We start from the raw sequence: 16,264 nt of genomic DNA, 5'->3' as shown, positions 1-16,264 counted from the left end.
TAATGCATATGACTCACCCGATATTTTTCCGTGCTATGTTCTCAGTAGAACTCTCAATACTGACATGACATGACGATCAATTCTCACTCTCAGCAGAGTAGCATGAATCTCCCGAAGTGTTAGTATTGGGATCTGCACAAAAATACTCATACGAGTTACATCTCTCTGACAAAGAGATCGATGTGTTCACACACTTTTAACTAAAGTGGCGTGAGTGAACACACATTTATTCTTAAAGAAAGTCTAGACTGTTAATGTCAGTCTCAGGAACGATCGCGGCCACACAAGTTATCCCCATAAGTTAACAAACCTAACCAAACCCTGTCAAGAATAGGCGATTGTCGTGATGACCACCGGCGGTCCCATTTATGCCCTAGCCGGTCGGACATCACACGAACATCTCTTAGCACCGTCAAACGCCAACCCTAAGTTGGGTGGCCGTGCTGCTTTATAGAGATTTGATCGAACATAGGCTGTTCAGGGCAGTCTTAAAACGATCACGACCGTCCAACTTCGCCAGCCTGGTTGGATGGATTAGATCATCCCATGAATGATTGGGGAAGCGCTGACGCACACGTTGGCGGGACCACTCTACCCTTACCCGATCAATTTGCTCACGCCATGGTCATGGAGAAATGAACGTTTGCTCAAAACATGGAGAGCGTGATGCTTTCAAGGGTCGAGGAAGTCCACTGGCGTCTTAAATCGATCACGACCATCCAACTTATCCAACCTATTTGGATGCCTTCGATCGCATTTGGGACCAAGAAGGTACACATGTGTTCACCACCGGCCCAACATTGGCCCCACATGATCGATCTCCCCAAAGGAGGCCCACAGCGTGTCAAACCGCTTAGCTGAAGTCGTGAGGGCGTGACTTTTTCAAAACCCTAATTAGGGTTTGCGGCAATGAACATCTGTCATAAATCGATCGTGACCATCCATCTTCACCAGCCTAAACGGAAGGTGTAGATATAGACTCAAGGGGTCCCAAGGATGTCAACATGTTCACCATGGGCCCACCTTTGCGTGTGACTGGTCGGCCTATGCAGACTAGGGACCGGTGCGTTGAAACACGTGCCCCAAAAGTGGCATGCCACACGGCCTTTAAACCTCTTTGCGACAATATGTTCCTGTCGCAAATCGATCACGACCACTCATCTTTACCGGTCAAATTGAGTGGCCAAGATCGAATATTTGTGGGACCGATAGGGGCAGGCACGCACGTCAGTGAGCCATCTTCACGCACACCCGATCGGCTCACTCAAAAATAGCGCCCCTGCTTGGATTCGACCAAGCCAAAGAGGGAAGTTTGCGCACCTTTTAAAAACCCTAAATTCCATCAACGACAACAAGTATGTGTCGTAAATCATCTCGTCCGTCCAACTTTGCCAGCTTGGTCGGATGGTTTAGATTAAAAATTAGGTGATCAATGAAGCGCCTCAATAATCACCGTCCTCCAATATGCCACAGGGAATGATCGACCAGAGGGTGGCCCGCCCATGCGGCCTCCAAACGATCACTCGAAGATGGTTGGACGTGTTGCTGATCCGCGACTTATTCAATCAAGCTTTAAAACATCGATGCTTCATGCATATCGATTGTTTTGAGGTGCTTTCTTAAAAACGATGCATTACATGCATCGAGCATGTACAATATTTCATGAATATCGGCTTCACAAATAACTTAGTTATTTAACCTGAAGCGCTACGTGCTGCTTTCAGCGGCAAGTCCCACGACTTGACCCATTTAGTCGAGACATCAAACATGTCACAAACTGGGGGATACTCACTGGGGTATTGGTCTTGCGGTTTACAGCGTGCGGCGTTCAACGCGCCTATTACGAGAAAGTATCAGGAAAGACGGACGGTTAACAACAATGGGAGTAGTGGGTGAAAGTGTGATCAGTTCTCCCTCATAATGGAAACATGGTAATCACCACTCTTTACACAACCCCACTTCTCCACTGCTTAATCACCTCCACTTCCTACGAGATCAGGGCGTATGCTCAATGAATTGTATAAATAGGACTTCAACCTATTTTAACACAGGACAAGTGTTATCAACACAGTATCCAGAAAACACCAAAAACTGATAGCTTACATTCTGCAAGCCAGATCCACATTCTGATACAAGTCATAAACAACCACATCTTCATAATTCAACATTCTGATCTCAAACACCCTTCTTCGGTTCCCTCCCTAAGATCAACCCTTCTCCTTCACTTTGTGCGATTTGAATCTGGAACGGTCATTTCTTGGTTAGGCCAGAGTCTTACAGATTGATCTCTCGAACCTAAAAGCATTCCCGTGCATTGAATTTGTTTAGGGTTTGAACTCGTTTCTCATTAGCACACCCCAAATTACCAAAAACAGTAGAACCAGTTTTTACCCTTAAACAACAACACACCAATAATATTTGATCACCATTGATCTCACACATTTCTCAGCTTCTCTCCTACAGATCGACCCATCCTCTCTTGTGACCGAATTGACTCTGAAACGGAAACTGTCTTGGTTTAGGCTGGAGTCCTACAGATTGATCTCTCGAACTTAAAGCACTCCCTTCTTGTAGTGCACCCGTGTGAGGTTAAACACTTCACTTGGTTCAAGGAGCCTCCTCTGCACGGTCGTCTCCTCAATTCCGTAAAAACCAGCAAATCGTTTTTCCCCATCTACAAGTTTACAAAACAACATTGAACATAACAAGATATTTACAAAAAATATCTTTAGTATCATAAATCCAGTAATACTTTAAAAGATCACTTGCTTCATTAAAATAGTTGTGGGGTGTATGAAGCAATCCATTGTTAATAGATTTATTAACAGAAAAATCATTCTTTGTAATATTACAAAGATCCCAAAATCGCATCCTAATCAGCGATAAATTAACAGTCTTAGATATAAAAATTTGTACAAACATTTTGGGTAACCAATCCAAAATATATTTACGATCCCATATTTTTAAAGAACACAATAGTCATGGTTCATACATTGAAAAATCTTATGTGGAATCTTGGACATTTCCAAGATAAAACATGTCGCATAGAATGTATCATTGTTACTAATCTGGTTAGTATTCAATACCATGAGATATAATTTTATGATAGCCAAGGAAGTATGTAAGTCATTCAAGACATACATAGGTTTAATCCCAATTCCTAGCACATTTAGGAACAAGAGTATTATATACTTCATTCATGTCTTCCACCACGAGTCTTTGAAGTAGTCAAATACTGCTAGTATGTTAACTAAATCAGCCATCATATTCAGTTCTTGTAGGTTGGATCGCGCTAAACACAGATTGTTAGATCTTTTCGTGTTTGCATGCTCTGATACCAATTGAAAAGACGAGGGTACCGAAATACACCTTAATCTTTTATTTATCCACCTATAAGTCCTCTTACCGAAAGTGATTGTCTATGGACATAGTCGAGACAATACTACAAATCGGTATTCACACTTTGTGTGATTGTCTATGGATACGATATCGAAACAATACGACTACCAAAGTGTGATTACTTGATAATAGGTTAGGACTTAACCAAACTCTATAGGATCACTATCAATTAAAGCGGAGTTAACGTTTGTGTATTTTACTTCTAATTATAATAAACAATTATAATTATGGAAATAGAAAAGTAAAAGGCACAACAAGATTTTGTTAACGAGGCAACCGCAAATGCAGTAACACCCCAGGACCTTGTCCATAATTGAATACTCTCATTATTAAGCCGATATACAAAAGCTAAACCAACTTCATATAGTTGAGACCAAGAAACTACCCCTAGTTCACTTAGTTTCTTCAGTATCCTTGCGCTTCCTGTTAGAGCACTGCTCGGTCAAACTCGCAAGTGTTGCTATCTCAAGCTTGTTGTCAAGTTTAGTTGCCAAAACTATAAGTCTTGATTTCTAGTCTACTTATAGCTAAGTCTCGGATTAGGATAGAAAGTGTACTTGAGCATTAGACTTCACGGCGTTCATCGATTGAAAACGAAGAACTACTAAGGCGAGCTTGTGGAACTTCATCAACAAAAGGTATGTGGAGACTTGAACTCATCCATCACTAAAAAGTCTATCTACTCTATCTCCTATTTGAGACAAAAGTTGTATAGTTGTATAGACTTTGATTATACACATTTGATATTTCGAGTTGAGTTTAATTCGTTATATATTTCTCGAAATATTTGTTGGCAATCTTTTGCTTTAAACAAGTTCCTCTTATGTTCTTGACGAAAGTCAAAAGATGATCATGTGAAAATCACCTGGTAATATCTTACGTGATTTGTATGAGACAGTCATCTAATGTAGACTCGGAATGTTCCGTATTGATCATTCGATCACTTGAAAATTGCATTGAAGCTAATAGTTTGTGTGAGACAACAATTCATGTCTTCCAAGAATGTTTCAATGATTGAAATGAGAGTTTATAACAATTGGATTTAAACATAGTATGCGTACTTGCATATATGTAATCCATGTCCGGGAATCATGGTATGCATACCCGTATGCGTACTTATTGGTTTGTGAAGTCCGGGAACCTGGTATGCGTACCGGTACGAGTACTGGCGAAAGGTTCAGGTCCGGATTTTTCTGCTAAGATTGGATGATATGCGAACTAGTTCGCGTACTGGCGAAACCCAAACTTAGTCCGGCTACTTAGGTACGCGTACCCGTATGCAAACCTAAGTGGATGATGTTCTAAAATCGGTTTTTTCATGAACAAATACATTTATATCATAAGGAATGCAATCTTTTCCAAACCGTGGATATAATGTTCATGACTTGATTCGAGTGAATCGAAATTGATTTTGCTTCAATTTTGTCTTGTATACTTCTATGAGAATATAAACAATTGAACAACTCTAGAAGTAGTCTCATTTGAGTCATTTGAACTAGTTATGGCTAAGATGAATAAGGTTGATATGAAAGTGTTCATATGGCTAACTTCGGTTAACTATTGTTGAGCCAAAAAGGTGTACACATTTAGGTACGGTTACTAATACCTAAATGAAGGTACATTTAATTTGTGTGTAACAAATTATGTTCGATCTAACGGTTGAAAGATATTAGCTTGAGTCTAATCAGGTTTTCATATAACGGTGAATATTGAATGCTTTATTACCAAGGTAACATTGATTGCAAACCATGATTTGAAGACTATATAATCCCCACACCTCATGTGTGATAATAGTTGCGACTAGAGTCAATTCTCCTTTAACCTTAGGTTTTTCACGAAACCCGACTTAAAAACTATTTTCTCTGTAGTTGCGTGATATGATCTTGCATTTTCTATCGTATTGAGTATCATCTTCTCTAAGATTGGCTCGAGATTTAATCTCCGATAGGCAAGATAAAAAGTAATCAAAAACACATGTGTCTCATCGTTTGTGATCCAACAATATCTTGTTTCTCCACCATACGATTAAGATTATTGTGAGGTGACAGATTTATCTATATAATAGATTTATCTAGATCAATTGGTTCATGTTCACCTTGATTTATCAAAAGACGGAACATAACTCATAGGTTTATCTGTGGAAGACAAATTTATCTATACAATAGACTTTTCTGTATGAGACAGATTTGTTTATCAAGTCTTAGACTTTGGGTCGTAGCAACTCTTAGTTATGGGTGGGATCAGCTAAGGGAATCAAGTGCATAGAGTTCTGCTGGGATTCAGAGATGTAAGGAGCGGAACTGCACCTTGATCAATGTGAGATTGGTTAGGGCTCAACTACATTCCAGTCTGAAGTTAACTTGGAGTATCCTAGTGTCTGTAGCGCCTTATTACAGTGCGGTGTTCAAATCTTAGTTCCCGGTGTTTTTCTGCATTTGCGGTTTCCTCGTTAACAAAATTTCTGGTGTCTGTGTTATTTCTTTTCCGCGTTATATTTTGTTATATAATAGAAATATCACAAGTTGTGCGTAGTTCAATCAATTAGAGAATCCATCCTTTGGTTGTTGATTATATTGATTGACACTTGAACATTGGTCTTTGGTACCGTTCAAGTTGTTTCACATAATAATCAGGCTCACAAATTTCTATCTGTTTCATTTGCTGATTACATTGTGAAACAGAGATACAACTCTTGGATATATTTCCATTGATTAAGTCTGACTGTCTAGTTGATTACTTTGGAATTATATTGGAGTTTTTCCATTCAGATTGCTAAGCAAAATATTGGGTGTGGTTGTTAGACCCCCGTTTTTTCAATTGGTATCAGAGCAGGCAGACACATTTAAGACCTCATAAGTCTGTGTTTGTAGCGATCTGACTATATGGACAGAGGAGCTATCTCTATAAACGTACCACCAGTCTTCGATTGCTCAAATTACTCATGGTGGAAAATTGTTATGCATGCCTTTCTTCAAGCGCGTGATTTTCAAACATGGGTTTATGTTGTTAATGGCTATGATCCTCCAATGGTTACAGTAGACGGTGTATCTATTGCTAAGGATATTGGTAGATATGAACCTAACGAGATTCTCGCTGCAAAGAAAAATTCTAACGGTTTAAATGCTATCATACATGCCATTACCCCAGATCTTCAGAACCATGTGACTATATGCACTAAGTCTAAATATGCGTGGGATATCTTAGAAACTGTATTCGAAGGAAATTTCTCTGAGAAAGAATCTAATCTTCAAAACCTATGTTTTGATTGGGAAAACCTTCATATGGCTGATGAAGATTCATTTGATGAGTTTAATCACAAATTGTCTAAAACTCTTAATGCATCTTTTTTATTGGTAAGATTATTCCTGAACAGGACATTGTGATGAAAATTCTCAGATCGTTGCCAGCCAAATATGATTCTAAGAAGCATGCAATCGTTGAAGGAAATAACCTTGATACGCTTTCCAGGAATACTCTGGTTGTAAAGTTAAAAATAATTGATCTTGATCAGAACATCTGCGTTCAATGCTTTGACCAACACAAGGAAAGCTTCTAACTTGTCTTGGGATGATGAATGTTGTTCCAATCATGTTGATGTTGATAAATCACCGATTTCACAAAAGATCAAGGATTTGGTAAAAAAAATCAAAAGTTGTGAGAAAGTTCTCTCTCCGGTTAATGCTTCTGATGATTAAATACAAGAAAAATCATCCCAGGTTGTTAATATCTTGGATACTTCCAATATGTTCAATGAATTTTCGGCTCTCACAACAGAAACTGCTTCCTACTAAAATTCTGATTCAGAGTTTGAGTGTGACACTGAGATTGTTGAATTCTTGAATAAGTGTGAAGAAATTCACCAAGAAAACCTCCAACTAAAGGCTTCGTTGGAAAAACTTGAATCATCACTTCAGGTGGAAGATCTTGAGATAGATTGTCTCAATGATGAATTCACCAGGACCCTATATCTGAAGGAAAAAGAGATTAATACTCTTAAGTGTGACCTGCAAAGGTTATCTGGAAGTTTTGACAAAATCGAAGCAATGTTATTCGGTCAGAAGTCTTTTGGAACACAAATGGTTTAGGGTTCAAAAGCAAAACTGTGAGCACAAACAACTCCTTTGTTCCAGCCGGGTTTGGAACAGTTGATGATGAATGTTGTGATAAACATGAGGCAAATAAGCAAGACAATAAATAATCATTGATTTGTTTGTTTTATGGAAGTGCAAGTCATTTTCAAAGAAAGTGTTGGAAATTCAAGATGAATAATAAAAGGATTGCCAAAAGGATGAATCTGGCTCTGAGTAATCAACGAAGTTCTACTGATAACAAGAATAAATCTAAAAGAACCACATTCAGATGAGGTAAGAAGTATGTTTATACAAAAAACCTTGATAAGTCACTATGTGACAAAAGATGTGAGCATTCGGCTCACTCCGTCACTATCTAATACCAGTGACGTCTGGATCCTCAGTTTTAACTTGAAAAAATGAGGATTGAATCAAGGTTTCTCAAGTTTTGTATATTTGGTAATTTATTTTTATTTTTGTTAAGAATAGATAAAGGATCATGAACCGTACAAGACTTGTTCAAAGTTCTTCTAGGGTTTAGGTGTCCGTAAGTCTATTTCTATTCATTTGTGATCAAAATGCCCTTCACTTCTTTTTTCTTTGAAAGATACAGTTGCATGGCTCCTGTAACTAGAGGTACCACAAAAAGGGATGCAGTTGAAGCAGTTAATGTGTATCTTTGTGAAGGAATCCTTTCCTCAAGGAAGAAGAAGGTGAGATCCAAAAATGATGAAGGTTCTTCCTCTAACTGCCTCTTATCTGTTTGTCATTTTGAAATAACTTTAGAGGTATGGTGAAGGATTTCATCAACAAAAGAAATGATTTAAAATCTCAAATAATTTCATCTTTAGAAAAGATAGCTCACTACGAACATATGTTGTCTCTAACAAAGAATACCTTGGGTGGACTAAAAAGATAACTTAGTGAGTTAACTGATATTTCTGAATATTTGGAGGAATTGAACGATCCCATAATCAATTGGTTTTTCAATAATGAGAAGGAATTCTCTGTAGATTATCTGAGAAAGCTCTATAATTTCTACGAAACTTCTTAAGAGAATTTATTCTTGTGTTTTAAGAAGGATAACTAGGGTTTGGAATAACCATTATTGTGATTACACATAACTATTTCCAACAATTTTCATCTTGCAATGTTTTTATACTTATTTATTTAAATTCTAAAGTTTATTTGGAAGATGATTTTGCCGTATTAATCTTTATGGTTTTACATATTGCAACTTGTTATGGGATATGTGTGTTTGCGTCTGTGAACTATGATTGTCCTATACATATCAAAAGTTAAGTCTTTCATATATCATTACGCAAATATTGATAAAAGATTGAATGAACTTTTGACAAACAAAAGTTAATCCTATTATGTCATTATGCAAATATTGATGGAAGATAGGATGAACTTTTGTTTACAAAGATTAAGTCTATTATATGTCTCTATGCAAATAATGATGAAAGATAAAATGAGTCTTTGTTTATTCCGCAGTATTGGTATTCCCTGATCCACATCTTTGTGTAAATACTGTGTGGCTCCATAAGTTCTCTTATGTTAGCATTTCCGATTAAATTAATTGTAAGTTCACTGTGGTTAATTTAATGGAGTACTATGGATACAAATTCATGTTTCATGTGATTTGTTAATGTCCAAAGAAATCCTTCTTTTCTTGTGAAAGTAAGGTCACTCTTGTTGTTCTTTCGGGAATAACATTTTATGGGGGAGAGTTCTTAATTGAACTTGTGCTTAATTGCCAAATCTTTATGGGGAGTGCGGCTGTGGAATTTGTAGAGGTTATCTTGTATCTTTATAAACTCCTTGATGAATGCATTTAGTTTCGGCTATATGATGGAACCTAAACAAGTTGATATGTTGTTATCTTTTGGTAATGATGTGTCTCTATGGAAATTTCATTAGGATCCCACTAATTTTTGTACCTTTGCCAATTTTTATTGAAAAAAAGGGGGAGAATTAATGTGTAGTTCACACTACAAATACATATGGTTTACGGATTATTATGTAAGGGGGAGTTCTTTTCATATGAGATGAAGTATTGACTAAGGGGAAGTGATACGTATCACCATAGTATTGTTGTCCAAGTTGTGATACAATTGAACTTTGATGCTGTGTAATAATACTATGACATTGTATAACAATGATCGAGAGCATCTGTTTTCTCATTGTTATAGCTACGGATCTTCAGCAACTATGATGCTGAGTTGAACACGTTCAGAATCATTGGAGTACTTGGAAGTGACGAAGATTTAGAGTAATGTTGAAGAATCACGGAAATCAAGCATTTGGATTGAGAGCTATGAAGTTTATTTATTTTTTATTCCATATGTATTGATAGTTTTGTCATTAAAATTGACAAAGGGGGAGATTGTTAGAGTACTACTCGGTCGAACTCGCAAGCGTTGCTATCTCAAGATTGTTGTCAAGTTTAGTTGCCAAAACTATAAGTCCTGATTTCTAGTCTACTTATAGCTAAGTCTCGGGTTATGATAGAAAGTGTAGTTGAGCATTAGACTTCACAGCGTTCATCGATTGAAGATGAAGAATTATAAAGGGGAGCTTGTGGAACTTCATCAACAAAAGTTATGTGGAGACTTGAACTCATCTATCACTCAAAAGTCTACCTACTCTATCTTGTATTTGAGAGAAAAGTCGTATAGCTAGATAGACTTCGATTATACACATTTGATATTTCGAGTTGAGTTTAACTCGCTTACATATTTCTCGAAATATGTGTTGGTAAGCTTTCGCTTTAACCAAGTTCATCTTATATTCTTGACGAAAGTCAAAAGATGATCATGTGAAAATCGCCTGGTAACATCTTACATGATTTGTATGAGACAATCATTTGATGTAAACTCGGAATGTTTCGTATTGATCATTCAATCACTTGATAATTGCTTTGAAGCTAATAGTTTGTGTGAAACAACTATTCCCGTCTTCCAAGAATGTTTCAATGATTGAAATGAGAGTTTAGAACAATTGCATTTAAACATAGTATGCGTACTTGTGCAAGGACCTTCCTTACAAATTAGCACAGAAACAACTCAGAATCTCTAAGGATAGAGATTGGACTGGGAAAAACAAAAAATTGGGGAAGAAAAGATAATTTTACTGATTAATTTTCATAATGAGTTCTACAAACGCAAAGGGAATATAAATGATAGGGTTTGGTGTGCACATGTGCACTCACACACACTCTCTACTAATCCTACTTAGCAGCGGCTATTACTTAACTAATCATAGTTAATTAACTATTAATTATACTAAACAGATTACCAGACCCCATAACCCAGGTGGCCCTTAGTCTAACTTGTTAGCCCTTGAGTTGGGTCCCGACAAATCCCACTCCTTCAAATTATCCTTGTCCTCGAAAATATGAATTGATTAATTGATTAGCTTGAGTGCTGGAGAGATTCGCATGAGGAGAGCAGAAACTAAACAGCTAGTAAATACCAATATGACCCCTTAATACGGAAGCTTCAGGCCCAACATGAACCTTTAACACCGCAGCTTCAGGCCCAACAATTGAGTGCCCTCCTTCCTTGGAATTGCAATGTTTGGACCCTGTAGTAGCTCTTACCTCTGAAACACCCACTGTACTCAACTCACTTGTGATTGTTTTCCAGAACAAACAACCCATTATCTATATAACCTCCGTCTGGATGGGCGCTTATAGATGCACCACTTGGAACGATTGTCTTGGTATGTGAGGCATGAATAAAAATTCTCCATGTACACCCCTCCTTGATAATAGAGAGCATAAACATCGTAAGCTGAATATATAGATCTGCTTCTGACTTTTCTTTATAAGCACAGTCAGTACCATTAACACCTGCTGTTGATTCTGGCAGGAGATATCTCTGATGTTGTCTAAGATCACTTATGGATACAATCTTACTAAGCCCCTGATCGTCTGAAGCACGAGCTGAAGTTTTCCCACTGCCATGGCCATCATTACTAGAACCTGAAATGAGTATAGTAACCTCCAACTGAGTCTTTAATATAATGTCCAGCTCATTCCATTTAGCACCATAATCAACCTGCCAAGAATGCATACCAAAAACTTCACAGTCGTTAAGCTGTACAAACATCTTCATGGTTCCCACAATTCTTTCGCAGAATTTGACTCTTCTACGATGCACCGTGTCTAGAAACCACAAGGCTATCACTCGACTATGACAAGTAAAGTGTTGCTGAACAATAACAAGAATAAGAGTACCCAATACTACCCATAAATACAATCTTAGCTTGTAATTTGTCCGGCTACCCACTGCTAGGTACAGATCAAAACACTTATTTTCCATACTACCAACACAAATTGAGTTACACAACTCCTTTTTATAATCTGTACATCCTAAGGTCAACCAACTTCCATACCTAGCAATCCAAGAGCCCGGAGAGTAGAGGTACATATATGAATTGTAGAAGTGCTTAAAAAGTTGGTTAAACGAATCTTCATGAGTGGCGGAAAACAATAAGATGCAATGCAAGTAAGATGTAAATTCAGATTCTTCATACATCCACTTTCGCATAAATACAGAACCATTCATTCGTGGAGCCCTTCCAAACTCCTTTTCCATTATCACCTGAAGTAACGATACATCCCAGAAAGTAGCACCCTGCGAAGATTCATCAAATAACCTACTAGAACCACTTGTTGCACCTTCTGAATTCAAAACTTTGAGCACCGGAAAATATATTTTTCTATCTGATGTATAATATGTTCTCATAAACCGGAAAACCCAAGCACCATGATTCCCATTAAGCAAAAACATACGAAAATATAGAACCCAATGCTTTAGATCGAAGAACCCAAGAAAACACATGATAAATTTGAACTTAAAACACTCCACCAGCAATTGATTAAAAAATTCTTCTGCATTGCCATACATACCTAGCCTTGGCATTTGAAAATTCAATTGAGTAGTCCAGAGAACGTGACATTGATGTTGCATTCTGTCAGGAAGCTTTCGAGTATCACCATTACCATGTTCTTCAGCACTTACAATCACCATTAAATCTGCAAGGGAAAACTTGAACAGGTACCCAAGTTTATGAAAAGGCTCATACACACATTCCAAATCATTTTTATGCATTACCACACAAGAATTAAGAATGTGAACACAGATTTTAAAAGTAATGCTTGCATAAGGAGAACTCCTACTCAATTCAAACATTTTCCCACAATCAAATACCCTTTGAGAAAAATTCATGCTACTATATAAACAGTCTCCAATATTTGCAAACATATGAACATACCCCAGTTTAGTCATTCCTGGATTAAACAAAATACAATCACAAGCATAGCCGGTGACACTGTTTCTATGTGACATTCTCGCAAACATATTCTTATGGTAGCAACTAACACCATCTTTAACCAATATAAACACCACTGAATTCGTATATCTGGAATCCAATTGGTACCCATGTTGAAGACTAAGCTCATACAAAGATTTCTCATCATATTTCTCAATTGGGATAACCAAACAAGAAGCAAGCATCTCAAGACAGAATTTGAAACCTCTCCTAGCAGTAGCACAATAGGAACACATCTCACCAACTAAAAACTCTTTACCACGATCAAACAGCATACGGCTGTAATCATGAATTGGTAAAACGACCGACAAAGTAGTAATTCCAGATATGAATAAGATGGAAGAAATTCTGAGAATTATAAATATATATGAAATGGACTGATTAAGGTTATCATCAGTGATACACTTCCGACATTCAAACTGATCAAATTTATCATTGAGAATCTGATTTAACGAGCTGAAGTCTTTTACCTCAATTTTCGGAACCCTTCTCACTATGAAACCCAATTCGACACTAGGGAATTTACTTTCAAAAATGAAGGGTTTACCTTCCTGGTAGGCTAGGAACCTTGAATCTCCTTTCTGAATTTCACCAACATTCCCAGCTCCGTCGATTTTAGAAGGAATTAATCTGTCTGCATCAGTGGTTGAATCGTCTTTTTCTTCATCGAACAAAAACGACGGATTAATCAATTCCAGGTCGAGAGAATCGTCTCCTGCTTCCTCTGATGGAATTGAAGAGTTTTTATTGACATCAGTTATCACTTCTTCCATCATAACCTCATCCTCCATCTTCTTAGCTTCCGGATCCCCAACCTCCTCAACTTGTAGAGACTCCAACTTTCTCTCGGTGATGGAAATGAGAATATCAATTTATAGAAGATTGAAATCATGATCTGGTGAATTTTTATCCCAGATTAGACTTATAGACTTCATTCTCAAATCGAATAATTCGTGGTGTAATGCTTTTCTGGCTTCATATATATCTTGTTCTAAAATATCAACTCTACTCGTAAATTCTTTGATTTCTGCTTGATTTTTCATGGTAAGGTCACTCAGGAAAGAGTACTCTGATACCAATTGTAAGGACCTGCCTTACAAATTAGCACAGAAACAACTCAGAATCTCTAAGGATAGAGATTGGATTGGGAAGAACAGAAAATTGGGGAAGAAAAGACAATTTTACTGATTAATTTTCATAATGAGTTCTACAAACAGAAAGGGCATATAAATGATAGGGGTTTGGTGTGCACATGTACCACTCACACACACTCTACTAATACTACTTAGCAGCATCTATTACTTAACTAATCATAATTAATTAACTACTAATTATACTAAACAGATTACAAGACCCCATAACCTAGGTGGCCCCTATCTGAACTTGTCAGCCCTTGAGTTGGGTCCTGACAACTTGCATATATGTAATCCATGTCCGGGAACCATTGATGCAGGACATACTACAATTCCAGAAGATTCCGCTTAGAGGTTTGGCTTCCATGGTTTCCTAATTTCAGTCTTTCTTATTTTTAGGATTCTTTTAGATTTCCTTTTAGTTTTCTGTTTCCTAGTTTAGTTATTCTTCAAGCCTATATAAAGGCTAGATTAAGTCTTGTAAGAGCTATCTATTACTCAATCAAATTATTAAACACAAAACTTATCTTTCTCTTCTTGCTTGAATTCTCTTCTCTTCTTGCTTATAGCAATCTAGTATTGCTTTCTTTTACCTTGTTCCACATTAGTTGGTATAACCCGCTTAGTTTTAGGTTTTTCATCCTATCACTTGATCCTTTACTTCGCTTCCGCAACACCTTTTCATTCCTTTTAAACACAAAAAAAAAAAAAAAAAATATGACTGCTCAACCAGTTACTCTAGCAGCAATCGAAGCTCTCATCAAATTTCATACCGAGATTTTGGCAAAAAACATTACTGAAACTCTTGAGAAGTCCATGGAGGAAAAATTAGGGTTAAGAGATAACAAGCTTGAAGCAATGCAGAATCAGCTTTTCAAGGTTGCAAAACACATAAATATAGATTTGGATATGCCTGAGTTTGTAGACTTAGAAGACAAAACTAAAAACGATACACTTCAGTTTTTACAGAATGATGAAGTACCTAAAGATGTATTGCGTACTTTAAACATTAAGAAACCGTATGAAGGGTTCATAGGTCATTCAAAGAAGAAGTTAGTTTCTCCTACACTCGACAGTGATGATGAAGATGAACGTGAGAACGATCTAGAGAAGAATTGGATTGAAGAACGACATTTAAAAACTGGTCACAACCCTTACAGTTCTTTACCCGAATATAAGCTAAAAGCTGATATTCCCAACTTCTCTGGAAATTTTCGTATTGAAGAACTAACTGATTGGTTCTTTGAGGTAGAAGCTTTTTTTGAATTTATGGAAGTCCCTGAAGATTCTAAGGTCAAACTTGTGACTTACAAGCTCAAAGGAGGAGCTACAGCCTGGTGGGATAAGATCTGTGATGATCGTAGAAACGCTAACAAACCGAAAATACGTACTTGGACACGTATGAAAACTTTGATCAGGGATAAGTTCTTACCTAGAGACTTTATGCAGCAACTTTTCATCAAATTGCAGAACATTCAGCAGGGGGCACGCACTGTTGAAGAATATGTGTCTGATTTTTATAATTTGGTGGCACGAAATCAACTCAAAGAATCTGAAGAACAGTTAGTTGCAAGATTCATTGAGGGGCTAAATAGATTAATACAAAATGGTATGACTCATTCAGTTTTTACTATGGTCGAAGCGGTGCAGCAAGCTATTAAGATAGAAAATCGCCTTCTTCGTTCTTTTAGGACTTATCCATCCAGACAAGGGCGTTATCAAAATAATTCCAGGGGTACCAATTCATCTCAAAACTTTTCTCCAGAAACTGTTTTGACTATTCCCAGGCCTCCTTATGATGATGTTAGCCATTCACATCGACAACCTAGCCATATTGTGCCTTATACTCCACCTCTGGCTACACCTATCTTAGCCAATCCAGTTGATCTTCAGCCGGGTCAGCAGTCTCACTCTCTGCAACCAACTCCTCCTACTACAGGGAATCAGTTTCATAACAGGCAACAACAATTTCCACCGCAACAGAGAACTACTAATACTTATGCAAAATTTCGTGGAGATAAGTGCAATAAATGCCAGCAATCGGGGCACACGTCTAGTGATTGTCGGAAATTCAATGCTTTGATTGGTGAACCTCAGTTCATTAATGAAGTCACTGGTGCGCTTAATGAGTTCGAAGATGAAGACTCACCTGGTGATGACGATGAGTTTGTTGGGATGATTCGTCCATTATTTCTTACTCAACAATGCAAGTCTCAGAGACACAGTATCTTTAAATACAGATGTTATATTGGGGGTAAAATCTGCAAGATGATAATTGATAGTGGCAGTGTGGATAATTATATTGCTGATCACGTAGTTAAG

The 16,264-nt window shown here is 37.4% G+C and overlaps 1 protein-coding gene across 3 annotated transcripts; it reads right to left on the bottom strand.

Annotated features, from left to right (window-relative positions):
- Positions 1-10,581: 10,581 nt before the first annotated feature.
- On the bottom strand, positions 10,582-13,992 carry LOC113318261. 3 transcript variants are annotated; one of them, XM_026566405.1, is made up of 2 exons: positions 13,280-13,992; positions 10,582-12,526 (listed from the first exon to the last, which is right to left on the bottom strand). In XM_026566405.1, the coding sequence occupies exons 1-2, from the start codon at positions 13,598-13,600 to the stop codon at positions 11,099-11,101; spliced, it is 1,749 nt and encodes a 582-aa protein (XP_026422190.1). In that variant the 5' UTR covers positions 13,601-13,992; the 3' UTR covers positions 10,582-11,098. The 3 variants fall into 3 exon arrangements, with proteins under 3 accessions (XP_026422190.1, XP_026422191.1, XP_026422193.1); XM_026566406.1 differs by having other exon boundaries at positions 10,582-12,513; positions 13,357-13,992; XM_026566408.1 differs by having other exon boundaries at positions 10,582-12,513; positions 13,280-13,414.
- Positions 13,993-16,264: the final 2,272 nt, after the last annotated feature.

This window comes from Papaver somniferum, chromosome 10, assembly GCF_003573695.1.
Source record: "Papaver somniferum cultivar HN1 chromosome 10, ASM357369v1, whole genome shotgun sequence".
In the NCBI taxonomy this organism is placed as follows: Eukaryota; Viridiplantae; Streptophyta; class Magnoliopsida; order Ranunculales; family Papaveraceae; genus Papaver; species Papaver somniferum.
The sequence above is the reverse complement of the archived record's forward strand: the minus strand, read 5'-3'. Positions and strand labels throughout refer to the sequence as shown.